The sequence below is a fragment of the Coregonus clupeaformis genome, unplaced genomic scaffold (genome assembly GCF_020615455.1).
Source record: "Coregonus clupeaformis isolate EN_2021a unplaced genomic scaffold, ASM2061545v1 scaf0010, whole genome shotgun sequence".
Taxonomy (NCBI): domain Eukaryota; kingdom Metazoa; phylum Chordata; class Actinopteri; order Salmoniformes; family Salmonidae; genus Coregonus; species Coregonus clupeaformis.
Window position 1 is genome coordinate 133,624 of NW_025533465.1, and position 27,417 is coordinate 161,040.

The 27,417-nt window shown below is 41.4% G+C and overlaps 1 protein-coding gene across 1 annotated transcript in view; it reads right to left on the reverse strand.

Annotated features, from left to right (window-relative positions):
* LOC121551062 (ubiquitin carboxyl-terminal hydrolase 43-like) overlaps positions 1–27,417 on the reverse strand; it is a 126,374-nt gene that overhangs the window by 50,274 nt on the left and 48,683 nt on the right. The window contains exons 4-6 of the mRNA XM_045212381.1: positions 13,803–13,895; positions 5,335–5,470; positions 5,044–5,188 (exon numbers count right to left, since the gene is read on the reverse strand). Coding sequence (XP_045068316.1) covers positions 5,044–5,188; positions 5,335–5,470; positions 13,803–13,895 — 374 coding nt within the window. The remainder of the gene's footprint in view (positions 1–5,043; positions 5,189–5,334; positions 5,471–13,802; positions 13,896–27,417) is intronic.

The following is a 27,417-nucleotide window of genomic DNA, read 5'->3' on the forward strand; positions in this document are numbered from 1 at the left end:
AATAAGATTATTTCATTCATTCAGATCTAGGATGTGTTATTTTAGTGTTCCCTTTATATTTTTGAGCAGTGTATATTATTCACATTTACATTTACGTCATTTAGCAGACGCTCTTATCCAGAGCGACTTACAAATTGGTGCATTCACCCTATAGCCAGTGGTTTAACCACTTTATTGATTACTTTATCCTATCCCAGGTATTCCTTAAAGAGGTGGGGTTTCAAATGTCTCCGGAAGGTGGTGAGTGACTCCGCTGTCCTGGCGTCGTGAGGGAGCTTGTTCCACCATTGGGGTGCCAGAGCAGTGAACAGTTTTGACTGGGCTGAGCGGGAACTATGCTTCCGCAGAGGAAGGGGAGTCAGCAGGCCAGAGGTGGATGAACGCAATGCCCTCGTTTGGGTGTAGGGACTGATCAGAGCCTGAAGGTACGGAGGTGCCGTTCCCCTCACTGCTCCATAGGCAAGCACCATGGTCTTGTAACGGATGCGAGCTTCAACTGGAAGCCAGTGGAGTGTGCGGAGGAGGGGGTGACGTGAGAGAACTTGGGAAGGTTGAACACCAGACGGGCTGCGGCATTCTGGATGAGTTGTAGGGGTTTAATGGCACAGGCAGGGAGCCCAGCCAACAGCGAGTTGCAGTAATCCAGACGGGAGATGACAAGTGCCTGGATTAGGACCTGTGCCGCTTCCTGTGTAAGGCAGGGTCGTACTCTCCGAATGTTGTAGAGCATGAACCTGCAGGATCGGGTCACCGCCTTGATGTTAGCGGAGAACGACAGGGTGTTGTCCAGGGTCACGCCAAGGCTCTTCGCACTCTGGGAGGAGGAAACAACGGAGTTGTCAACCGTGATGGCGAGATCATGGAACGGGCAGTCCTTCCCCGGGAGGAAGAGCAGCTCCACAAGTGATAGGCTAATATTGTCACTCAGACTGTTCTTGATTTAATTTTGTCTTTACATATACTAAATAATATATGTGTGACATTTGTTTTGACTTAGAATGGCCATTATCATGCACCTGTCTCTAAACAGGGGCAGGGGAAAAATACATGTCATCTATGCACTTAAATAACGAATGGAGGAAGCTTTCCCGTGGTTCATTTTCATGCCAGACAGGTAGGCTATACTCCTTAATATTAGGAAAGTTGAGAAATAAATATAGTAGGCCTAGCCTATAGAAAGCTGATGGGATCCTCCTCTTTTTAATAGAGGCCATCACTACTACGCAATTGCATAGCCTATAGAAATGTTGCGCAACATGAGCTCATGGGCTCTCATGTGTTTGATTAGATTTGTGTTTGATTAGATTTTCGATTAGATTTGCATGGATGTCAGAGTGATTAGAGGGACAATATAGTGCTGAGTACCAGGCAGTTAGCAAGTTTGGTAGGCTACTAATAACCAAAGCAGCATCAGAGCTTGGTGAAGCCTAATTACCATGACTAAACGGTCACGTGGAATTTGACTGCCGTCATGACTCGTGGCCGCCGCTGTGGCGGTAATACGGTCACCATAACAGCCCTAGTGATGACTTCATTGTGTTCGTCTCCTCCACTGAGTGACCTAGTTAGCCAGACTGACTGAATGTGTCCACACTGAGGAGCATGAACTAATTTTTGGGCTTTTCAAACAAGCGTTCCACATCAGTTCCACCTGAACTGGAAGCCCTGGCTGTTTGTTAGACAGTAAATTGAAGCACATGTGGAAAATCCCACTGATGCCCTGACAGAGGAACTCTATGGCCTGGCAGCCAGGCAGCATACTGTATTACAGCCATAGTATATTAGAGACACAATGGACAAACCATGTCATGGTGGGCTGCAGGGTCGACTGAGTTTGGATCAGTCATTGATTAGATAAAGTCATGCAATCTGTTATTAATTTCCTTAATATGAGCCTGGTATGAACAACCAAGACACTGTCAACCCAATACAACCTGAAGAAGGGGAATACCTGATGGGGAAAGAACCTGTTATCTGTGTGTATGATGCACTTCACTGAATGTGAAATAAGATACTTCTATGAGAATTGCCTTGACAATGGAGCTCTGTGGGTACAGAAGCAATGTTTACATAAACTGACATTGGAAGTGCTTACACCTCTCTTCATATTTCACCATGCCATGAAAGGTCAGGCAGGAGGAAACATACTCCCAGACACCATCATCTCTCATTAATCTTTTGCGCCACACTGGGAGATTCCATACATTGTAGATAGTTCATGTAAACCTTGTTGACAGCGGCTCAATTACTCAATCTCCAAGCACCAAATGAAAATGCTCATCAAGGTGTGAAGTGACTTTACTGATAGGCTGTGTGTCAAACAGAGGTGGACAGCCCCTGCTTCACATATTTATGAATTTGAACATAACCAAGTTTCTAGGACATTTAGTGATAGCCATTAGTGACAGCCAATCGCTGATGTGTTTAAAGTGAGTCACTCTCTGAATTCACCAACTAATGTACTGTAGCATGGTGCCAAGGCTCTTGTTTTTTTTTGCCATACAGTAAGTGCTACAATTCATTTCAGTTGATGCCTCAGCTTGACAGATTCTATTGGTACCTGAGACACTTTATTCAGACAGTCTAGGTAGTCAGACATATCCAGTTTGTCAAAGCACAAGCCTGCAACATTACAGTGTTGAACATCTCTGTCTAGGAGTTATTATACAATTCAGACGAGCTCAGGTTTTCTGTAAGAAGAGCAAGGCCGAACATGAACACTTTAAAAACTTTAACTTCCAGCTATAGAGGCATTATGGCAGTCCTCCTGACCCAGAAGCTGTGGTGAAATTAGCTGCTGTCTGGTCAGTCTTTAGGGACTAATTTCCTCAAAGACACTGCCAGCCCTGTACCTGACCAATGCTGTCAATTGCTGCCCTCTTCTCTCACAGACACTTGATAACTGTGTCCACATACCACCTGTCCCTAAGCCTACAAACTCTTGGCAAACGTGGGGGCAGCCTGTGACACATACACTAAAGCAAGCCTATAAATGTATGCTGGTGAAAGTAAGTCTATCAAGTTTGTTGAACTAACTAGGTCAAAAAGTAACGCTATAGAAGTAAAAGTAGCGAAAACACCACTAGCTACTAGATGTATTTCCTGTGCATTAGCAAATGGTCAAGCAATTAGAAAACGAGCCTTGATAAAGAGGAACCATGCATGCAGTATCATATGTGTGTTCTAATTACATACCTAAGGACAGGACCTGTGATAACCATTCCTCAACAAAACTGATAAATGAAAGAGGCAAGAAGGGTACTCTTGGTTCTAATGAGACCCCCGGTAAGAACATGGTATTTTGAGATATAATCCCTGTACCATAGAATTTAGCTTTTTACTTCTACATATTGTTGTACCCAATTAACCCAAAGTGACTGCAGGAGGGACATGGTGCTCCTTTCTAAAGCTCCCTACATTCTTCAACCTTTTATGACTATTCTTGGGGGGTGTCTGAAAAAAAGTAATCAGGCTCGATTGATGCATTAAATACAAAACCTAAAGCCACACTATTTTTCTGTCTGATTTAAACTGAAAGGATTTCTTTCAAGCAGAGAGGCTGAACAGAGCTCTGTAGAGTCCCACGTTCTTTTCATACTGAGAGAAGTAGTGAGTAAAGTATGCTCTATGTAACATAGGGAGTAATACTGGAGTGGTATAGTAGAGGAATCTCTTAAATCAATGCCGACACTGTTCTGGAGAAGAACAGACACGACTCCATTCCCACACCATCACCATTCATAGTTAAATGTACTTGCGGTGCATGATCACTAAACGCATATTGATTTCAAGTACACAAAATGTACCTTCCATTAGCAGCAGTGACCATAAAAGTTTACGAGCAGGGATCATCTCATCATGATTTAAAGAGGCACATTACACAGCCCAATGAGGTATAAGCTGAGGCGAAGCCTCCTCCGTCAGTACAGTACCACATTTCATGCCCGTCAGCTTTAGGCCAGATAGATAATGATTACAAAATGATTACTCAGTATTCATTGTGTAACAGTGAGTTTGAGTTCTGTTAACAGACTGTATGTGCATGAAGATGAGGATGCTCTGTTCAGCAGGGAGGTGGTGAGAAAGGCCTCTCCATCTCAACCCCACTACGCACACAGTCTGATAAAACATCCCAGGAGGATTCAGTGTCTGACTGTGTGTGTGTGTGTGTGTGTGTGTGTGTGTGTGTGTGTGTGTGTGTAGACCAATTAAACTGCCAAGAGACTCCCTTACGACAGTAGTCGATTATGTGTGGTCTAACCAAAGATGATAAAGGAGAGACAGAGATTCCTCCAATCACTTTGCCCATTGTTGATGCAAAAAAGTCTCATTTTCAGGGACAACAGCAAGCAGTTTCCCCTTTCTACTCTCCTAAACACAGGGTGAAAAATGTGGGGAAACTATCCACACATCTGGCTTCTGTGAACAATGTCTGTTTGCCCTTCACATCATCAGTACAATTATAGAGGAGAGATACTTCAAACATAAATCATTCGATGACAGCAAATCTTCGTGAAAATAATGGTGGTTTGAGTAGATCTGAGCATTAGAGTTATACTGAAAATGTGTTTGAAATGTGTTTTAAGCACACATGTTCCCCAAGGACTTCTTATTCTACATTGCTCATGGAATCTATCAGACCCGAAGTATACAAACAAATGTGTGTGTGTCTGTTTACTCACAGCAAGGTCATTCATTATCTTGTTAAAAAAGAAGCAATGCATTTCTCCTCAGCAGTTGTTCATCCTGATGTTTGGTAGGCTTGTGCCAACAGTGCACAGTTAGGGTAAAAACTATAGTACAAAGAACATTTAATGATCACCACCAGAGGAAGGACAGACTTTCACATAATACCTTGGTATTTCACAGCGGTTGTACATCCCATTCTGTTAATACAGTACCTCCGTATGCTCTTGACTGAGAAAGGCTTATTTCACCATGGGACTGAAATGGAAAAGGGACAGATTCTATTGGATGATCTTGGATGATAGTGATTATACTGATCTGAATGTCCCTGGAATACGTAGTTGTTGCTATGGTTACCTGAGAATCGTGCAGAGCCTCCTCTGATGTATAGGGGCGGGGCCTGGAAGGCATAGATGATGTCAGTCTCGGCTATGTACGTCAGATCCTCCTCATCAAAGAAGGAGCGCTGAAAGCCTGTGGTGTATATCTCTGTCAGGATCACCTGAAGGAAAGAGGGAGAGAGGAAGAGAGAGAGAGCGAGAGATAGCAAGAGTATCTATCTTATTTAATCAGAGACTTGGAAAATGGAGTGAGAGTGAATCTGAGGATGGTGTGCATCATCAAGAAGAGTGCGACAAGATCACCTACCTGGTCTGGGGAGATCTTCCCCTCGTCCGCCAACATCCTTCTCAGAAAGGCCATCGAGCCAAAGAGAGGCACAGCCAGCCCGATACGCAGGTATCTCTGGCACTTCGTACTGAAGACCAGAGTTACACACAGAGGCCTAGAGAGAGAGAGAGAGAGAGACTCACTAACTGTAAGTCGCTCTGGATAAGAGCGTCTGCTAAATGACTAAAATGTACCGGTAAATGTAAGAAATAATGGAATCTGTATTGTGGGCCGATGCATTTTTAAAGCTGAGCACTTGGCTCTGACCTCTCTGGCTCCGTATGCAAGGAGAGGCAGTGCTGACATAGGCAGGGTAAAGGGACATAATGGCTTGTCGAAAAACACTACACTGAAGAGATACAGTGGGGAAAGAAAGTATTTAGTCAGCCACCAATTGTGCAAGTTCTCCCACTTAAAAAGATGAGAGAGGCCTGTAATTTTCATCATAGGTACACATCAACTATGACAGACAAAATGAGAAAAAGAAATCCAGAAAATCACATTGTCTGATTTTTTATGAATTTATTTGCAAATTATGGTGGAAAATAAGTATTTGGTCAATAACAAAAGTTTCTCAATACTTTGTTATATACCCTTTGTTGGCAATGACACAGGTCAAACGTTTTCTGTAAGTCTTCACAAGGTTTTCACACACTGTTGCTGGTATTTTGGCCCATTCCTCCATGCAGATCTCCTCTAGAGCAGTGATGTTTTGGGGCTGTCGCTGGGCAACACGGACTTTCAACTCCCTCCAAAGATTTTCTATGGGGTTGAGATCTTGCGTGGAGCCCCAGATCGAGGGAGATTATCAGTGGTCTTGTATGTCTTCCATTTCCTAATAATTGCTCCCACAGTTGATTTCTTCAAACCAAGCTGCTTACCTATTGCAGATTCAGTCTTCCCAGCCTGGTGCAGGTCTACAATTTTGTTTCTGGTGTCCTTTGACAGCTCTTTGGTCTTGGCCATAGTGGAGTTTGGAGTGTGACTGTTTGAGGTTGTGGACAGGTGTCTTTTATACTGATAACAAGTTCAAACAGGTGCCATTAATACAGGTAACGAGTGGAGGACAGAGGAGCCTCTTAAAGAAGAAGTTACAGGTCTGTGAGAGCCAGAAATCTTGCTTGTTTGTAGGTGACCAAATACTTATTTTCCACCATAATTTGCAAATAAATTCATTAAAAATCATACAATGTGATTTTCTGGATTTTTTTCCCCTCATTTTGTCTGTCATAGTTGACGTGTACCTATGATGAAAATTACAGGCCTCTCTCATCTTTTTAAGTGGGAGAACTTGCACAATTGGTGGCTGACTATACTTTTTTTCCCCACTGTATGTGCCCTGTGATTCACCTGTGAGTGTCTATGTGAGGACTGTAGTCAGCCGAGTGGACACACCACTCAGCAAGTCAGCCTAATCCTCTGAGAAAGAGAGATATGGGAGCCAATGACAAAATGACATAGGCGGGAGGCCCCGAGTGTACAGTACCTCTATTCTACAGACACTAATGAGGCATAAAGCTGGTCAAGACTGTTTTCTCCTTACAGTGGATAGTCCATGCTTACATAAGTACAACTCATATTGATGGTCTTGTGAAAAAGCTCAGGCTCAATCTTTTCTTTTGAAGCGAGAAAGAGACTTGTTTCCACTACCTTTTTGCCTGTAATCGACTATGGTGATACGTTGTAAATGTTTGCCCCTGTGGCGTCATTACATATGCTGGACACTGTGTACCATGGGGCGCTGAGGTTTGTTACAAACTCCAATGCTTTCACCCATCATTGTACCCTCTACACCAGAGTGGGCTGGCCTTCCTTAGCTCTTCAGAGACTAAGTCATTGGTATGTTGTTATTTACAAGGCCATACTGAGACCGCTCCCATGTACCTGTGTACCTACATTGTCCAGCAGACTAAGGACAATTATCACCTACGCTCGCAGGACTGTATCTCATTGGCGGTGCCTAAGGCCCGTACAGTGCTAGGTTAAAAAGTGTTCCAATACTCTATCCCCTCTACTTGGAACAAGCTACAAAAGGACATGAAACTTCAGGTGCTTGTCTCCTTAAATGATTTTAAAGCTAGGGTAAAAGTTATGGTGGAAAATGGTTTAGGGGGCTGTCAATGTCTTGACCCCTAGTTGAACCACCCCTCCCAAAACAAATGTGCCTGTTCAATGTGTAAACTGATGTTTTAAACAGTAGTGTTTTGTGTTTTTTGTTGAAAATGTTTGAAACTTTCTGTGCTGCTTTCTGGCCAGGTCTCTCTTGCAAAATAGATTTTTTATCACAATGAGACTAACCTGGTAAAATATAATACAAAAAAGTAGAAAGAAACCATACCCTAGTGGTAGACTGAGACCACTGGGTAAAGTGAGTTTTGTGATGTCTTGTTGCTGACCTGCTCTATAATCCACCATGGAGAAGGTTTAACATGATAAAGATAGTGAGCGATGCCACTGCCAGCACACAGGCATTATCACACATGGGGACCGAGAACACACAGCAGTGGGGGATATATAGTATTATACAATGGGTGGGTCTAATCCTGAATGCTGATTGGTTAAAACCGCATTCCAGCCGGTGTCTATTCCACAAGTTACCACCGGCTAAATCTATGACTTTAAAATGCCTATTTACTCTGTTCCATCTGACTGCACAATCCACTGTCTCATCAGTCCAGCCAGGCAATTTATAAACTTGATCTCCACTATAAAAAGTATCTAGACATTATCTCAAATTTATTTTAGACTAACATTCCGACGTTTGCAACATTGTTTCAATATTCAAATTCGATCTCCAGCTGTCCCATAGTAATGAACGTGTTGGGAGTCGGGATGAGACAGACAGGCAGCTTTTCTCAGCCAGTCTAAATCATGAATCAGCATCATTTTTATGGATATATACAAAGAACTATCAATCGAAAACAGGTCAAACGAAACGAAGTGCAGCTAGTTTGAAGTCTTTCCAGCTTCAGTTTGAAGTGATTGTGTTAGCACATGTTCTATGCCAGGTGAAATCGCACATCATTAGCTCATTCTTAAGGATGTATCCAAATAAATGTCACTAGAAAACAGCTTAAACAAATGCAAATGCAGCTACTTTGTTGTTATTCTGGCTGCACTGTTTGACGTGACTGTCAGTTAGCCGTAGTTGGCTAGCTAGCAAGCAAGGGATAAGATCGTTGCCAACCAATATGGCAATGGAATATTTAGAACGAACGACTGGATACAGAACAAAAAGACTGAACGACTGGGTCTTGTCTCTGGCAACCAAACCGATAGAACGACCAGCCGGCTTAGGTAGCAACCCTAGATTTGCGTCGGGACTATATCTTGTGGAAGGATGAAATAGAATGAATAAATTAATCAAAATAACGTTTTTAATGAAAATATGTCAATCATTATTTGAATATGTTGGTAACCCATTGTATAAAAGTGATAATGCCCTCGAAGCTGGTGTTTGGAGGGTATATTGACACGGTTTGCTGGCCCTCAACTTTGTCTAGGGCCTAACAACACTCCAAACACCGGCTTCTCTGGCATTATCACTTACGTAAGTAAAGGGTGTTGAGCTGTGAGATCCCCTGCTGTCTGGACTCAGGGTAACCTCTACACTGGCTGTCAAGGATTCTCAGCATATGCCATAGTAAGGGGTATGAAGCGGTCATGCAATCTGTGCTCATATCTATGCACAGACGCAGCGCACCTGTGTACAGAGTCCATTCCTTCATCTGCCTTTGACTAGGCAGTCGGAACACCAAAACAGTGCCTGATATTATCACGGTTCTCAAGACACAAACAGTGAAGGCAGTAGTTAATTAATGGTGCTCTGAGCAGGTAATCGTTCCTAATTCATACTAATTACCTTGTTTGGAACCATTCTGGGAGCGGCAAAACATCCCCACACACTCAACAGCTCAGAACTAGAAAGGCAGGCATAGGGATAATTAACAATCTATAACGTTACATGATGCACCCAATACCTATTATGGAAATTCAATTCCCAGTGACTGAATACTCAACTAAAGCCCTCAATCGAATGGTAATCTGAGTCTATGATTATACTAAGCTACTGCAAATGCAGTGGCTACATCCCGAGAACACCTTTTAGAGGTTTAGCTCTCCCGACTCTGAGTACAAAGCTGAATCAATCATCATAATGAATCGCAAACCTTTTCCTCAGGAGGACAGGAACATTATACAACAAGATCTCTGAAGGATCTTCATAGTAATAACATTCTGATCTGTAATGAGTAGCTCATTTAGTGAAGTTAATGTGTTTAAATGGAGACGCCTGCCATACCACTCAGTCCATTAGGGTACAACATCAATATGGGTCCATGTCATAACTTTGTAGACTCTGCCACATTGGTTAACACACTAGATCATAACTAACCACATACTGTATATATGACATGTGGGAACACATTTCTGTCTGCACTTTAGTTTGTGTTAGGGTTTATGGAGATAGTTTTGTAGATTCTACCTTTTGTCTTACATGGGCAGCCATGTACAAAATCTTAAAAGGCAAACCATCTGTTTCTTCCTTTCATAACTGTCTACAGTATTCAATGCCATTAGCTAAAAGTAAAACAGATGAGGCAATGATATAAAGTTTGCCTGTCAAGCTGTTTGTTAGAGCTAGGTTTTTAAAAACGATTCTCCAAGTAGCATAAAGGTTTGCTTAAGGCCAGGCACCACAGGCTGAAATGACATTATTAATCTACAGTTCATTCGGAAAGTATTCAGACCCCTTGACTTTTTCCACATTTTGTTACGTTACAGCCTTATTCTAAAATATATTCAATTGTTGTTTTTTTCTCATCAATCTACACACAGTTCCCCATAACGACAAAGCAAAAACAGGTTTTTAGAAATGTTAGCAAATTTTACTTTACTCAGTACTTTGTTGAAGCACCTTTGGCAATGATTACAGCCTTGAGTCTTCTTGGGTATGACGCTACAAGCTTGGCACACCTGTATTTGGGGAGTTTCTCCCATTCTTCTTTGCAGATCCTCTCAAGTTCTGTCAGGTTGGATGGGGAGCGTCGCTGCACAGCTATTTTCAGGTCTCTCCAGAGATATTCGACCGGGTTCAATTCAGGGCTCTGGCTGGGCCACTCAAGGACATTCAGAGACTTGTCCTGAAGTCACTCCTGCGTTGTCTTGGCTGTGTGCTTAAGGTCGTTGTCCTGTTGGAAGGTGAACCTTGGCCCAGTCTGAGGTCCTGAGCGCTCTGGAGCAGGTTTTCATCAAGGATCTGTCTGTACTTTACTCCGTTCATCTCTCCCTCGACTGTGGGACCTTATATAGACAGGTGTGTGCCTTTCCAAATCATGTCCAATCAATTGAATTTACCACAGGTGGACTCCAATCAAGATGTAGAAACAAGCAAAATAGAATTATTGTAAAATTGACTGTGTCCATTAAAATGTATATAGTATGTATAAGCTGGAAGTAGAGGCCTAAGCGTTGTTGTTTACTCCAATTAGGGAATGGGTGGTGGGGTTGGAAAGTAATACAGGGAAATATATTTTTTTAAAGGATATGTATTCATATGTACAGTGAGGGAAAAAAGTATTTGATCCCCTGCTGATTTTGTACGTTTGCCCACTGACAAAGACATGATCAGTCTATCATTTTAATGGTAGGTTTCCCTCATTTGCATATGTTTATAAAATATTTCAGAAATATTTTAATACAAAAAAGTACACTGCTCAAAAAAATCAAGGGAACACTTAAACAACACAATGTAACTCCAAGTCAATCACACTTATGTGAAATCAAACTGTCCACTTAGGAAGCAACACTGATTGACAATACATTTCACATGCTGTTGTGCAAATGGAATAGACAACAGGTGGAAATTATAGGCAATTAGCAAGACACCCCCAATAAAGGACTGGTTTTGCAGGTGGTGACCACAGACCACTTCTCAGTTCCTATGCTTCCTGGCTGATGTTTTGGTCACTTTTGAATGCTGGCGGTGCTTTCACTCTAGTGGTAGCATGAGACGGAGTCTACAACCCACACAAGTGGCTCAGGTAGTGCAGCTCATCCAGGATGGCACATCAATGTGAGCTGTGGCAAGAAGGTTTGCTGTGTCTGTCAGCGTAGTGTCCAGAGCATGGAGGCGCTACCAGGAGACAGGCCAGTACATCAGGAGACGTGGAGGAGGCCGTGGAGGGCAACAACCCAGCAGCAGGACTGCTACCTCCGCCTTTGTGCAAGGAGGAGCAGGAGGAGCACTGCCAGAGCCCTGCAAAATGACCTCCAGCAGGCCACAAATGTGCATGTGTCTGCTCAAACAGTCAGAAACAGACTCCATGAGGGTGGTACGAGGGCCCGACGTCCACAGGTGGGGGTTGTGCTTACAGCCCAACACCGTGCAGGACGTTTGGCATTTGCCAGAGAACACCAAGATTGGCAAATTTGCCACTGGCGCCCTGTGCTCTTCACAGATGAAAGCAGGTTCACACTGAGCACATGTGACAGACGTGACAGAGTCTGGAGACGCCGTGGAGAACGTTCTGCTGCCTGCAACATCCTCCAGCATGACCGGTTTGGCGGTGGGTCAGTCATGGTGTGGGGTGGCATTTCTTTGGGGGCCGCACAGCCCTCCATGTGCTCGCCAGAGGTAGCCTGACTGCCATTAGGTACCGAGATGAGATCCTCAGACCCCTTGTGAGACCATATGCTGGTGCGGTTGGCCCTGGGTTCCTCCTAATGCAAGACAATGCTAGACCTCATGTGGCTGGAGTGTCAGCAGTTCCTGCAAGAGGAAGGCATTGATGCTATGGACCGCCCGTTCCCCAGACCTGAATCCAATTGAGCACATCTGGGACATCATGTCTCGCTCCATCCACCAACGCCACGTTGCACCACAGACTGTCCAGCAGTTGGCGGATGCTTTAGTCCAGGTCTGGGAGGAGATCCCTCAGGAGACCATCCGCCACCTCATCAGGAGCATGCCCAGGCATTGTAGGGGAGGTCATACAGGCACGTGGAGGCCACACACACTACTGAGCCTCATTTTGACTTGTTTTAAGGACATTACATCAAAGTTGGATCAGCCTGTAGTGTGGTTTTCCACTTTAATTTTGAGGGTGACTCCAAATCCAGACCTCCATGGGTTGATACATTTGATTTCCATTGATAATTTTTGTGTGATTTTGTTGTCAGCACATTCAACTATGTAAAGAAAAAAGTATTTAATAAGATTATTTCATTCATTCAGATCTAGGATGTGTTATTTTAGTGTTCCCTTTATTTTTTTGAGCAGTGTATTATATTTGTGTCTACATTCAACTGGTAAAAGTTGATTGTGATATGATTAAGGGGAAAAGATTACCCTATGAGGGTGTTCTGCCTAGCCTTAACTTTTATTGACACTCTAGTTGCTCCAAAGAGACTGAGTACTATTTCAATGACTGTATGTGTCACAAATAGAGAGCTCTAAAGAATTCCTGTTGAAGCTAGAATCCTTAATTGAAACAATAACAAAGCGTTCTCCCCGCTCCTGTATCGCTAAAAAGCTAAGGGATGGGGCTGGAAATATGTAACCACTCTCAAATTAATGTAGCGACAATGGATTCTATCTTTACGTTGGATGCTCAGTATGAATGAGGATCTACAGTATGAGATCAACATTGTAGTGTCCAGTTGTGGTATAGGATTGGACAGATGAGTGTGTGTTGGGCTGTTGAATTTGCTAGGCACACCCTGGTACCTCAATGGGAGTGTGGGAGGACACTATCTATGACACCCCAGCCCAGGAATCTGAGATGGTGTTAAGCTCATCGCCGGACTCTAAATCATCTTCTCTAATTAGGACAACTCCTCCATCTGCACTGGAGAATAAAGATGAGAACCTTTCTCCTTCATATTGTTTTGACTTAGGGTTGGTCAGGCGGTGTGTGAGAGGAAACATTAACTCCTGCTTTTAACAAAAAACTAGGGTGTCAAAGTCTTCACAAAGCAAAATTAATGAGAGGGTGTAGGTGCTTGTAGAGTAAGGGCTTGGGGGTGGGGACTAAATCCTTCAAAATTGATTTCCTGAACAGGCTAACCGCAGCCAAGCAGGGACGGAGTGATCTTTGAGACCTGGGCGTGAATGTGACATTGTTCCTGGTTTCTGAGGTGGTGCTCCTCAGGGCTTTCCTCTGGGCTTCAAGTCCACTCCATCTCAGCCAGGTTTATTGTTCCTCTGTGCTACTCCAGATCTTTATCCATCTCTCTAATATTATGAGCCTCTAGAGGACTGAAAGGGACGTTAAAAAGACACCAGTGCTTGAGTCTTGTCTACATTGTATTTCTACGTCTGTACCTACGGCTTTGACTCTCACTGACGGATGTCTCAAAATAGCTGCACGTAGTACCATGGTGTGGTGTGATGTGTTGCATGGTTGTGTATTCTGTATGGTTGGTGCACTAACAGGGATAGTACTTACCTGGTGTGGCGGAGAGGGATGGGAAGTGAGATGCAGAGGAAAGGATCAAATGTATTGCTCTGTTTATGACAATGAGGGCAGGTCAGCGATGACCTGTGGAAAGAAAAACAAGATTGTGTGATGTTTGATGCCTGTTTTAGACACCTGAACATGCACTTCTGTTTCAGGCCAGCAGGAAAGTGCATCTTGCTATAAAAATGGACACTGTATGTACAGTACATCTTGATGTTGTTGTAGAGATTTTACATGGGAAAGATAAGTGATGTAAGGGGGTGGGTAGTGGTGAAAAGCTTCATGGTGCGACTGGTCCTTTACATGGGAACCAGCACGCCACGATTCCCTAATGATCACTAATACCATAATGGGGAGAATAGAGGACAGCCCTAAGAGATGGCTTGCTTCCTCCCTATATGAATGTTCAGGCAATAGGACTCTTACAAAGGACAGGAAAAGAGAGCAAATCTTCCATTCTACCAATTTTCCATTCCACACCTGGTTCACACACTGGTTCCAACAGACCCCTTTCTGTTTAGGAGAGGAAGTTGCTTATTCTGGCAAATCACTAATTGTTTGAACAAAGACTCAGAGGGCATTTCCATGGAAGTCCTCAGACTGCAGTGCTCTTGAACTTGACTTGAAGTACTTCTAAATCCTGTAATAGCTCTATGGCAAGAACTCCATGACTGGTTCTTCTAATCAGGAAGCGAAAAGCATTTCACAAGGATGTCTGAAACTATAAGAGCCTTTAGGACTGGAGAGGAATGGAGTTCAACAATGGCTTTGCTGCATACAATCAAACCAGTTGACAAAGAGCATACATTTCCCTCTTCCCACTTTTACCCAGCAAGGAGATGTTTTAAGCCAGTATTTCCCTATTCCTTTGCTTTAGTCTTTTTCATTGGATCAGTGCACAGTGCTTTCACTTTTCCTGCCTGCATGTAGGGAACCTTTACAAGCGGTAGCCTACCATGGGAAACTTAGCCAGAGCAGAGCTGTTTAAATGTGTTTCCCTTCTAGGAAGGCACCTGCCAGACCCACAAGGGGGAGAGGGGGAGAGTGAATAAAGCGCTATTCAACTCAACCCAGCTGACACTGGCTCTGAGTGGAGCTCTCTCTTGGCAGAGTGGATCGCTCCCCTACGGATGTCTTATTCTCAACAGGAAACAGAGGAGCTGCCCATGTTCCTTGCATACAAATAACACTAAAACATAGATGTACTGTGCATGGTAAGGAACACTTAGGCCTAAAGGAAAAGGAGTTGATATTCCCGTGATGCCTAATGGATAAAGTGTGAGCAGCACTTGAGAGGGAATCCCTGTCTTTGAAGCAGTGATGCTGAAGGGTGAGAGTTTGAGTCAGCTTAAACATTAGCCCAGCGGTAGGCAACTAGATTCAGCTGCGGGACAATTTTTGACGGAGCGGATGGTCGGGGGGCCGGAACATAATTATAATAATTTGTACAATGCAAATTGACCACAACTAAGCCCCCAAAAAAGATTGTATTTGAAAATAACAATCATTTCATACCTTAATTACATTGAGACACCATCACATTCACCGATTGTACAAAACACCCCTTTGCCCTCAGAACAACCTCAATTCGTCGGGGCACGGACTCTGCAAGAAGTTGAAAGCGTTCCACACCGGTGCTGGCCCATGTTGACTCCAATGCTTCCCACAGTTGTGTCAAGTTGGCTGGATGTCCTTTGGGTGGTGGACAATTCTATTTTTTTATTTATTTATTTTTTTGGGGGGTGGATCAGCTTAATATTGCAGATAGATTGTATCTTCTATCAATGTAATTGTCTGCATCACTTCTAATCCCCCATGTTTTTTATATATATACTGCCCTTTATTACTTTTCAACCCCGCCATTCATTTCCCTACTTGGAGTAAATTAGTGAACAACAATGCCCAGGCCTCTACTTCCGATCTATACTTACTATCTACACCTTATGGACAGAGTTAATTTTACAATAATTCTATTATATATATATATTATTTATTTATTTTTTTGCTCCTGAACTTCTTCTACTCTCAACCTCTCCGATCATTTTCATGATGTCCATCCGGTTTGCTTCTATATGCCATATCTTTCTAACTGTGCTCTTTCCCAAAAGCTCCCAACATACAACCTATATACTTATTATGGACACAGTATGCTTACATTATTAGCTATCTTTGTTATTATTTGTTGTTATTTGTTATTAGTCCCATCCTTCAACTCTATTCAATACCTCCCATCTATCTCTTAACACCATCCATATAGGATTTCTATTTGCCATATATATTTCAACCGTACTGTGATGTTTTACAAAAGTTCTGAACCTTTCTATTCTCATTGCTTCTACAGATTGTGAATTAAAAATAAACATTTTTGCTAAAAGTATTATTATATTATTGATCGATTGACTATGGCTTTTCAGATCACCCAGTAATGCTATCTGCAAGGTTAGCTCCAGGTAAATATTGCAATCCTTTAGCCATTCCTGGACCTGTGTCCAAAAACAAGCTACAAATGGACAGAACCAAAACAAATGATCTAATGATTCTGTCTCTTCACAGCAAAATCTGCAGAGCTGGGAAGATTGTATCCATTCTATTGGTAGCAAGAATTTTATATAATAATTTAAATTGAAAGATTCTAATTTTTGAATCCGGTGTCATTTTGCGTGTCAGTTCATAAACACTATGCCATGGGATCGGTACGTCAAAGATCTCTTCCCAACTATTTTGCAATCTATATGGGATGGCTGTCAATCCTTTGGTCCTTAAGTGAAACTGATATACTTTTTTATTTAGCACAGTTTTCCTTAACCAATTATGTTCTTTAATGCAAGGCCGACAGACAAGTTCCTTACTTTCTCCCCCTTCCACTTTCCTCTTCCACTTTTGCGGTAAGGCTGCAATTATTTGGTTGTAATTTTGGGTAGAGCAGACATTTCCATATGTTTTTGTTAGCTGCATGTGCGACATAACTCCACCAGTCCTACCGATGATATCATTTACGAAGATTATACCTTTTTTAAACATTCTGTCAAAAAATAAAGGTTTTTTGTCAATTAGTATATTTGAATTTAACCACAATATTTGTTGCATTATTTGTTCTGTCGTTTCTGGATGATTAAATTGGCTTGTTTTAGAAATAGTGATATTTGGGAGATGATTTCCTTTTCAAATAACTGCAAATGAGTTGTTGTAATCTGAATAAAGGGAAAAAGGCCTTTCTTGAACATTGGGTGAGACAATCTTACTAATTTGCTTGAGAACCAGTTCGGGTTTAAGTATAACTTTTGTATGACTGAAGCTTTTAGTGATAGGTCTAATGCTTTAATATTTAATAATTTCTGTCCTCCGAATTCATATTCATTATATAAATATGCCCTTTTAATTTTGTCTGGCTTGCCGTTCCAAATAAAATTGAATATTTTTTTCTCATATAATTTAAAAAACTGTTCGCTAGGCGTAGGCAAGACCATAAGCAAATAGGTAAACTGGGATAATACTAAAGAGTTAATCAGGGTGATTTTTCCACAAATTGACTGGTATTTTCCTTTCCATGGTAGTAAGATCTTATCTATTTTTGCTAACTTTCTATTAAAATGTATTGAAGTGAGATCATTTATTTCCTTTGGGATATGTATTCGAGTATATCCACATCACCATCAGACCATTTTATTGATAAACTACATGGTAATGTAAAAATTGTATTTTTTTGTGATCCAATATGTAATATAGTACATTTGTCATAATTTGGTTGTAATCCAGAGAGGTTAGAAAATGTATCTAGATCCTCTATGAGGCTGTGGAGGGATTCTAGTTGTGGATTTAAAAGAAAACATGAATCATCAGCGTACAATGACACCTTTGTTTTTAAGCCCTGTATTTCTAATCCTCTGATATTATTATTGGATCTGATTTTAATAGCTAACATCTCGATGGCCACAATAAATAGATAGGACGATAGTGGACAACCTTGTTTCACTCCTCTTGACAGTTTAAAACTTTCTGAGAAATAGCCATTATTTACTATTTTACACCTAGGGTTACTATACATGATTTTGACCCATTTTATAAGAGATTCTCCAAAATTGAAATGCTCCAGGCAAACCTCAGTCGAATTTTATCAAATGTCCTTTTCGAAGTCTGCTATGAATAGCAGGCCTGGTTTCCCATATTTTCCATAGTGTTCTATTATTTCCAATACTTGCCTTATATTATCTCCAATGTATCTTCCATGTAAAAAACCTGTCTGATTAGAATGAATAATATCCGACAATACCTTTTTAATTCTATGCGCTATACATTTTGCTAGGATTTTTGCATCACAACACTGAAGTGTAAGGGGCCTCCAATTTTGTAAATGGACTGGATCTTTATATTTTCCACTTGTATCCTGTTTCAGTAATAATGAGATCAGACCTTCTTCTTGAGTGTCAGATAATCTACCATTTACATAGGAGTGGTTAAAACATGCTAATAACGGTCCTCTTAGTATATCAAAAAAGGTTTGGTATACCTCGACTGGTATGCCATCCAACCCTGGAGTTTTCCCAGACTTAAAGTCTTTAATTGCCTCAAGAAGTTCCTCCTCTGTAATGAGTCTTTCTGTGTGGCTGTTAATTTGACATTATCAATAGAAAAAAAATCTCTACAATTAGCTTCAGTTAGAGGAGATGGAGGCGACTGAAAAGAAAACATATGCTTTAAGTACTTTGTTTCTTCCTTCAAAATATCATTTGGTGAATTATGGGTGACTCCGTCAATTGTAACCAGTTTCATTAAGTTCTTTTTGGTAGCATTCCTATGTTGAAGATTAAAAAAGAATTTTGTGCATTTTTCCCCATATTCCATCCAGTTTGCTTTATTTTTATAATATATTACACTTGATCTTTCTTGAATAAGTTTCTCCATTTCTTTTAGTTTTTCCTCTAATTTATTCTGAGCCTCTATGTTACAGTTTTTATTGCCATCTATCTGTTCTGTTATACTTTCTATTTCCTTTCTTAGTATAAACTCTTTTGACCTAAATTGCTTTTGTTTTCGAGATGAATACTGAATTGCATGGCCTCTAAAGGCACATTTAAAGGAGTCCCATACAATAAGGGGATTCGCTGTACGTATGTTATGTTGGAAAAAGTCAGTTATAAATTACTTTGTTCTAATTATAAATAAATTATCATCCAATAGGCTTTGATTACATTTCCAATATCCTCGCCCACGTGGAAATTCAGTAAGAGTAATGTATATGCCTATTATATGATGGTCCGACCGCATTCTGTCCCCTATCAACACTTTTTTAAACTTTTGGTGCCAACGAGAATGAGATAAGAAAGAAGTCAAGACGACTAGCTTGATTCAGTCTCCGCCATGTATATCTCACTAGATCAGTATATTTAAGCCTCCATATATCTACTAGTTCTAATGTATCCATGACATTCACAATTTCCTTAAGAGCATGTGGGTGATTGTTTGTGGTGTGATTTCCTTTACGGTCCATTGAGCTATTTCAAACAGTATTATAATCCCCCACCATAATAATATTGTCTTGAGTTGCTTGCAGGCTTGATAATTTATTATATATATTGTCAAAGAATTGTGGATCATCATTATTTGGTCCGTAAAGGTTAATGAGCCATATCTGTTTATGGTCCAATAACATATTTAAAATAATCCATCTACCTTGCGTATCTATTTGGACAATTTGCACATTCGGATCGAAATTACTATTAATTAATATCATCACCCCTTTTGAATTTCTTTGCCCATGGGAGAAGTATATTTTCCCGCCCCCCCATTCTTTTTTCCACGCTACTTCATCTCGAATTGTTGAATGAGTTTCCTGTATACAATAGATATTATATTCCTTCTCTTTGAGCCATGTAAATATTGTTATTCTTTTGTTATTATCAGCTAAGCCATTACAATTATAACTGGCTATACTTATTTCACCATACACCATAATGAGATACAAGTTTCAAGTCTATTTATCATGATATATGTTTGTAAATTTACCAATAAAAAATACCGTAATGATTGAGTGTCCATATAGCTGTACCGTGATATTTGCATTGCTACGGAGTAACCCTTCAATTGTTCTCCAATAATTCCCCCGCTAAAGCCCCTCCCCATCCCAAGTTGAGCCGTCATCCCAGTGATCAGCATCCCACCCACGTCCCTCCAGATCCCTAAGGCCCCGAGAGGCCAGGACCCACCCATCGAAAACAGCACACAGTGCCACCCACAAAACAGAAGCAGATTAATTGCCAGAAGCATTTCCTATGCTTTCACCTCTATATATATATATATATTTTAGTTCCCTAACGTCCGTTTCCATTTTAGAGACTGTCACTTTTAATTATTTGGTTTCTTTCTCCATTACCAAAGCTTTTTCGTCACTCATTTGAAGACTCGCTTTCAACTCTTTTACGTCTTTACTGACCAATTCTAGTATGCCCAATTTATCATTTATCGACTTTATTTAGTCTAACTTACTGATTTTGAATATTATGTTTTTATCTTGAGGTGTTTTGTACCGCTTTCTATTCAATACGCCATCAATACGACAATTCTTGATACACATGGGAAACTGTTGAACGTAAGAAATCCAGCAGCGTGGCAGTTCTTGACACAAACCGGTGCGCCTGGCAGCTACTACCATACCCCGTTCAAAGGCACTTCAATATTTTGTCTTGCCCATTCACCCTCTGAATGGCACACACACACGATCCATGTCTCAATTGTCTCAAGGCTTAAAAATCCTTCTTTAGGCCTTCCGAGTGGCGCGGCGGGCCTCCCGAGTGGCGCAGCGGTCTAAGGTACTGCATCGCAGTGCTTGAGCCGTCACTACAGACCCGGGTTCGATCGCAGGCTGTGTCACAACCGTCCGTGACCGGGAGTCCCATAGGGCAGTGCACAATTGGCCCAGCGTCGTCCGTGTTAGGGGAGGGTTTGGTCGGGGGGGCTTTACTTGGCTCATCGCGCTCTAGCGACTCCTTGTGGCGGGCCGGGCGCCTGCAGGCTGACTTCGGTCATCAGTTGAACAGTGTTTCCTCCGACACATTGGTGCGGCTGGCTTCCGGGTTAAGCGGGCGGGCGTTAAGAAGCGCGGTTTGGCGGTTCATGTTTCGGAGGACGCATGACTCAACCTTCGCCTCTCCCGAGCCTGTTGGGGAGTTGCAGCGATTAGACAAGATCGTAATTGGATCACAATTGGATAACACGAAATTGGGGAGAAAAAAGGGGGTAAAATACCCCCCCAAAAAATGTTTATCCTTCTTTAACCTGTCTCCTCCCCTTCATCTACACTGATTGAAGTGGATTTAACCAGTGACATCAATAAGGGATCATAGCTTTTCACCTGGATTCACATGCAGTCTATGTCATGGAAAGAGCAAAAACTAAAATCCCTGCACTAGCCTAACACTAACTGAAATGGGTAGAACTCTAAAAGCCATTTTTCCAAGTATCGGGAACTTCAGTGTCACCTTACCTGAAAAATAAATGAATGAATGATATTTGTTATAACAGCAATTATTAGAACAATCTACTAAAAGTTAAGGGTCTAAAGCAGGGTTCCCCAACTGGCGGCCAGCGGGCTGAATTTGGCCTGTAGGTGGTTTTATTTCACCCCCCCTACCAGTCAAAAGTTTGGACACACTTACTCATTCAAGGGTTTTTCTTTATTTTTCCTATTTTTTACATTGTAGAATAATAGTGAAGACATCAAAACGATGAAATAACACAAATGTAATCATGTAGTAACCAAAATAGTGTTAAACAAATCAAAATATATTTTATATTTGAGATTCTTCAAATAGCCACCCTTTGCCTTGATGACAGCTTTGCACACTCTTGGCATTCTCTCAATCAGCTTCATGAGATAGTCACCTGGAATGCATTTCAATTAACAGGTGTGCCTTCTTAAAAGTTAATTTGTGGAAATTCTTTCCTTCTTAATGCATTTGAGCCAAATCAGTTGTGTTGTGACAAGGTAGGGGGGTATACAGAAGATAGCCCTATTTGGTAAAAGACCAAGTCCATATTATGCAAAGAGAAACAACAGTCCATCATTACTTTAAGACATGTATGTCATTCAATACGGAACATTTCAAGAACTAAGTTTATTTTTGGTGGTCAATTTGCAGTCTACAAATTATTTTTAATTATGGTCCGGTCCCCCGACCATCCACTCACGAAAAAAAATTGGCCCGCGGTTGAATCTAGTTTATGATCCCTGGTCTAAAGATTGGCTGTTAATTCTTCTCAGTGACCCTGCAGCTTCACCTGCTACTTGAAGATGTGTGCTTTTATCACAACACTGCATCTCTGGGTTCAAAGGGTAATGGCCCCTTTAGAGATTGTTGATATGTAAGGCATCATTCAGTAGGTGATCCTGAGCATCCAGACAAAACAAAGGATTTACCTTGAGTCACTGTAATAATCTCAAAAGGGGTTCACAGCCCTATATATTCAACTCTCCTGCAGAAATATAAATAAATTAAGCGGAGAGACAAAACAAAGGTCACCCAGTCAAAACGATTCAGACAAAGAGAGGCAAGAAGCTCTGAGAGAGAGTGGTGGGTTGTCGTGCCACTGTGAAAAGGCTGGGCTTCCAGTGAAACTACAGTACACCACGTCCTTAATCTGACATGCTCTGCTGCCCGCCGTTTGGTTTCACTCTAATGAGCAGCGCTTGACAGATAACAGAGATTTTCACTGCATTTTACCCATGCCAGGCAGTGAGTCATGCTGTGGGATGAGAACAAAACTAGCTATATCAAAGCTTTACCTTCAATAACTTGGCAATGCATGATTTGATCAGTCTACAGAGTTGTAGAGAAATAATAGGTTCAAAATCAATACTTCCATAGTTAGAGTAGGCACTTCACTTTTATGGAGACATCACAGTCAGACAGAGAGGATTGCAATAACTGTACTGTAGAGTGTACCTGACATTTCATAATCAATCAATTGAATGACACCAACGTGATGAACGACAAATCAGAATCAGAATAAAAAACATAAGAGATAAAAGGCCTGTCAGTTTATATGAAGTTTATTTGTACACAGATTAAGTATTGTCAAGTATAATGGGCCTGGTGATTGTATAGTGACAAACATACCCATTACAGTGATAATACTCTGGCCTGTCAGTTGGCCTGGAGATTATATTACATAGTGTTACACCCAGGACTCAAATGCTGGAGGGCAATGAGAGAGGGACAGAGGAACAGTTAACAAATCAAAGATAGGGACTCCAAAGGCAGTTCCTAAAACAAATAGCACAAAAAATATATTATGTATATGTCACTAATAGTATGATATTAGTATTTACTATGAAAAATATGTAATCACATATGATACATACAGTATTTTACAATTCAAACATCACAGACAGGAAGAGGATACAGTGAGGGAAAAAAGTATTTGATCCCCTGCTGATTTTGTACGTTTGCCCACTGAAAAAGAAATTATCAGTCTATAATTTTAATGGTAGGTTTATTTGAACAGTGAGAGACAGAATAACAACAAAAAAATCCAGAAAAACGCATGTCAAAAATGTTATGAATTGATTTGCATTTTAATGATGGAAATAAGTATTTGACCCCCTCTCAATCAGAAAGATTTCTGGCTCCCAGGTGTCTTTTATACAGGTAACGAGCTAAGATTAGGAGCACACTCTTAAAGGGAGTGCTCCTAATCTCAGCTTGTTACCTGTATAAAAGACACCTGTCCACAGAAGCAATCAATCAATCAGATTCCAAACTCTCCACCATGGCCAAGACCAAAGAGCTCTCCAAGGATGTCAGGGACAAGATTGTAGACCTACACAAGGCTGGAATGGGCTACAAGACCATCGCCAAGCAGCTTGGTGAGAAGGTGACAACAGTTGGTGCGATTATTCGCAAATGGAAGAAACACAAAAGAACTGTCAATCTCCCTCGGCCTGGGGCTCCATGCAAGATCTCACCTCGTGGAGTTGCAATGATCATGAGAACGGTGAGGAATCAGCCCAGAACTACACGGGAGGATCTTGTCAATGATCTCAAGGCAGCTGGGACCATAGTCACCAAGAAAACAATTGGTAACACACTACGCCGTGAAGGACTGAAATCCTGCAGCGCCCGCAAGGTCCCCCTGCTCAGGAAAGCACATATACATGCCCATCTGAAGTTTGCCAATGAACATCTGAATGATTCAGAGGAGAACTGGGTGAAAGTGTTGTGGTCAGATGAGACCAAAATTGAGCTCTTTGGCATCAACTCAACTCGCCATGTTTGGAGGAGGAGGAATGCTGCCTATGACCCAAAGAACACCATCCCCACCGTCAAACATGGAGGTGGAAACATTATGCTTTGGGGGTGTTTTTCTGCTAAGGGGACAGGACAACTTCACCGCATCAAAGGGACGATGGACGGGGCCGTGTACCATCAAATCTTGGGTGAGAACCTCCTTCCCTCAGCCAGGGCATTGAAAATGAGTCGTGGATGGGTATTCCAGCATGACAATGACCCAAAACACACGGCCAAGGCAGCAAAGGAGTGGCTCAAGAAGAAGCACATTAAGGTCCTGGAGTGGCCTAGCCAGCCTCCAGACCTTAATCCCATAGAAAATCTGTGGAGGGAGCTGAAGGTTCGAGTTGCCAAACGTCAGCCACGAAACCTTAATGACTTGGAGAAGATCTGCAAGGAGGAGTGGGACAAAATCCCTCCTGAGATGTGTGCAAACCTGGTGGCCAACTACAAGAAACGTCTGACCTCTGTGATTGCCAACAAGGGTTTTGCCCCCAAGTACTAAGTCATGTTTTGCAGAGGGGTCAAATACTTATTTCCCTCATTAAAATGCAAATCAATTGATAACATTTTTGACATGCGTTTTTCTGGATTTTTTTGTTGTTATTCTGTCTCTCACTGTTCAAATAAACCTACCATAAAAATTATAGACTGATCATTTATTTGTCAGTGGGCAAACGTACAAAATCAGCAGGGGATCAAATACTTCTTTCCCTCATTAAAATGCAAATCAATTTATAACATTTTTGACATGCGTTTTTCTGGATTTTTTTGTTGTTATTCTGTCTCTCACTGTTCAAATAAACCTACCATTAAAATTATAGACTGATGATTTCTTTGTCAGTGGGCAAACGTACAAAATCAGCAGGGGATCAAATACTTCTTTCCCTCATTAAAATGCAAATCAATTTATAACATTTTTGACATGCGTTTTTCTGGATTTTTTTGTTGTTATTCTGTCTCTCACTGTTCAAATAAACCTACCATTAAAATTATAGACTGATGATTTCTTTGTCAGTGGGCAAACGTACAAAATCAGCAGGGGATCAAATACTTCTTTCCCTCATTAAAATGAAAATCAATTTATAAAATTTTTGACATGCGTTTTTCTGGATTTTTTTGTTGTTATTCTGTCTCTCACTGTTCAAATAAACCTACCATTAAAATTATAGACTGATCATTTCTTTGTCAGTGGACAAACGTACAAAATCAGCAGGGGATCAAATACTTCTTTCCCTCACTGTATATATATTCGAAACAGGACACTTCTCTGACCACGAGGACTCTGAATCACACTTCCACACATTATTCTAAAAAAGCTTTGACAGTGGCTTTTCAGTCTTACACTTTCACGCCCAGGCCTAAATCCTCATCTCAGACAATGATGTTCTTGCCTGAGTCAGTGATCTGGACTGGCCTAAGGGACAAAATCAGAAGGTAGTCTTTCTTACTGCATGCTGTGCATGGGCCTTGTCAGTATTGATGCTCCAGCTAGGCTCAGTAATTACTGGAATGTCTGCAGTGATTTAATGAGGTTACTCTTTCTCCTGCTAATACATATACATTATTTGGCTGTCCCTATTCACTTAGAGTTATAACGACATCTCCATTACACATGGTGTATCTGATAATTACAATTTAATCCTCCATACCTAACTCTGCATTGGAAAGATATGGCTATGGAATATTCCTTGAGAGAAATTACTGTACAGTCCAGAGCTCTTTTCCACTGAACTAAAGCCATGCTGTAGCTAAGAAATGCAAAGTTATGCTGTTTTTGAAGTTATACTGTATGTTTTAGGGTTTGCCAGTAATCATCAGTCAAGTGTTGGATTCCAGTCCTCCTGGTTGAGTCTGGCACAGTGTTTGAGTGGGTGAGCTAGCTATGGCTGCCGAGCTAGCTATGGCTGCTTCCTGTCTAGACACGCCCATTTCCCGGGAGTCAAAGCAGAAACATTCATCAGTGGGTAGCAATTAAGGGATGCGCTCTGACAGATGTATTAATGGCATAACACCAAGTTGCCAATTTTCCAAGGAATTAGCAGATGGAGGAAACAAAAACAAGCAGGAAATTACAAAGCAAATGACAACTTCCACAGAGATGCAAGTGTTCTAATTACTTCACGACAAAGTTAAAAGGTCCAAATATACATCTGTTCTATTGTGCAGTTGTTTGCATAATTCCTTGTCAATATAGTACAACATTTGTCAAGGTTATCCAGAGAAGAGTACAGCTAATGTAAAATTGACAGATACACTTGGCAGTTGGATGCAGAACTCTCATTTGGCACCTCTGTGAGAGGGGCGGACAGCCAAATCATGATGAAGGTACTGCAACAGCTCCACTACCTTCAGCAGCTCCAGTGATCTCCCGACCACAGCTGTGAGATGCATCTGTTTCATAGAAACACTGAGGAGGCTTTATCTCCAAGATCAAATGAACACTTGTGAAGGCTCTGGGTTCAATGCTGCTGTAGCAGGCACTGAGGGGCTCTGAACACTGATTGAAAGGAATGTTATAAGGAATAAAACTGTGAAAACGCAATCAGGTTCATCATTCATAGCTTAGAAGGAAAGCTACTAGAGCAAAGAGTGTACACTTATATTCAATATGTAGGTAATCTATGCCTATTAGATTTGTACAGCTGTTGTTTTTCACTTGACCTCCAACAAAACCCAACACCCCCACTCATTTTACTCAGGACCATAAAAGCACTTGAAGGGGTCCCTAGTTTCCTAGGAGACATAAAGGTTAGGTGGAGGGGCAGTCTTTCTTACTGCATGCTGTGCATGGGCCTTGTCAGTATTGATGCTCCAGCTAGGCTCAGTAATTACTGGAATGTCTGCAGTGATTTAATGAGGTTACTCTTTCTCCTGCTAATACATATACATTATTTGGCTGTCCCTATTCACTTAGAGTTATAACGACATCTCCATTACACATGGTGTATCTGATAATTACAATTTAATCCTCCATACCTAACTCTGCATTGGTTGTACAATAATTGTAAAGAACATATAGGAGAGGTGCAAAACCAAATAGACCAAATTACAGGCAGTGTTACCGATGGACCAACAGCTTATACCAAGACAAGCATGAAACTGATTTCCACACAAATTACCATAATTGCATTGAACTGTATAACATATGGTTCATAATTAAAGGAAATGCATTAATATTGGAATGGGCAACAAAGTTTTACCCAATACGTTTTTGTTTAGCCAACCTACAAAGTTTTTCTAAATCTGAGTCAATGTCACGAATTCAGCCGAGGCTGCCCCTCCTCCTTGCTCGGGCAGGCTTCGGCGTTCGTCGTCAC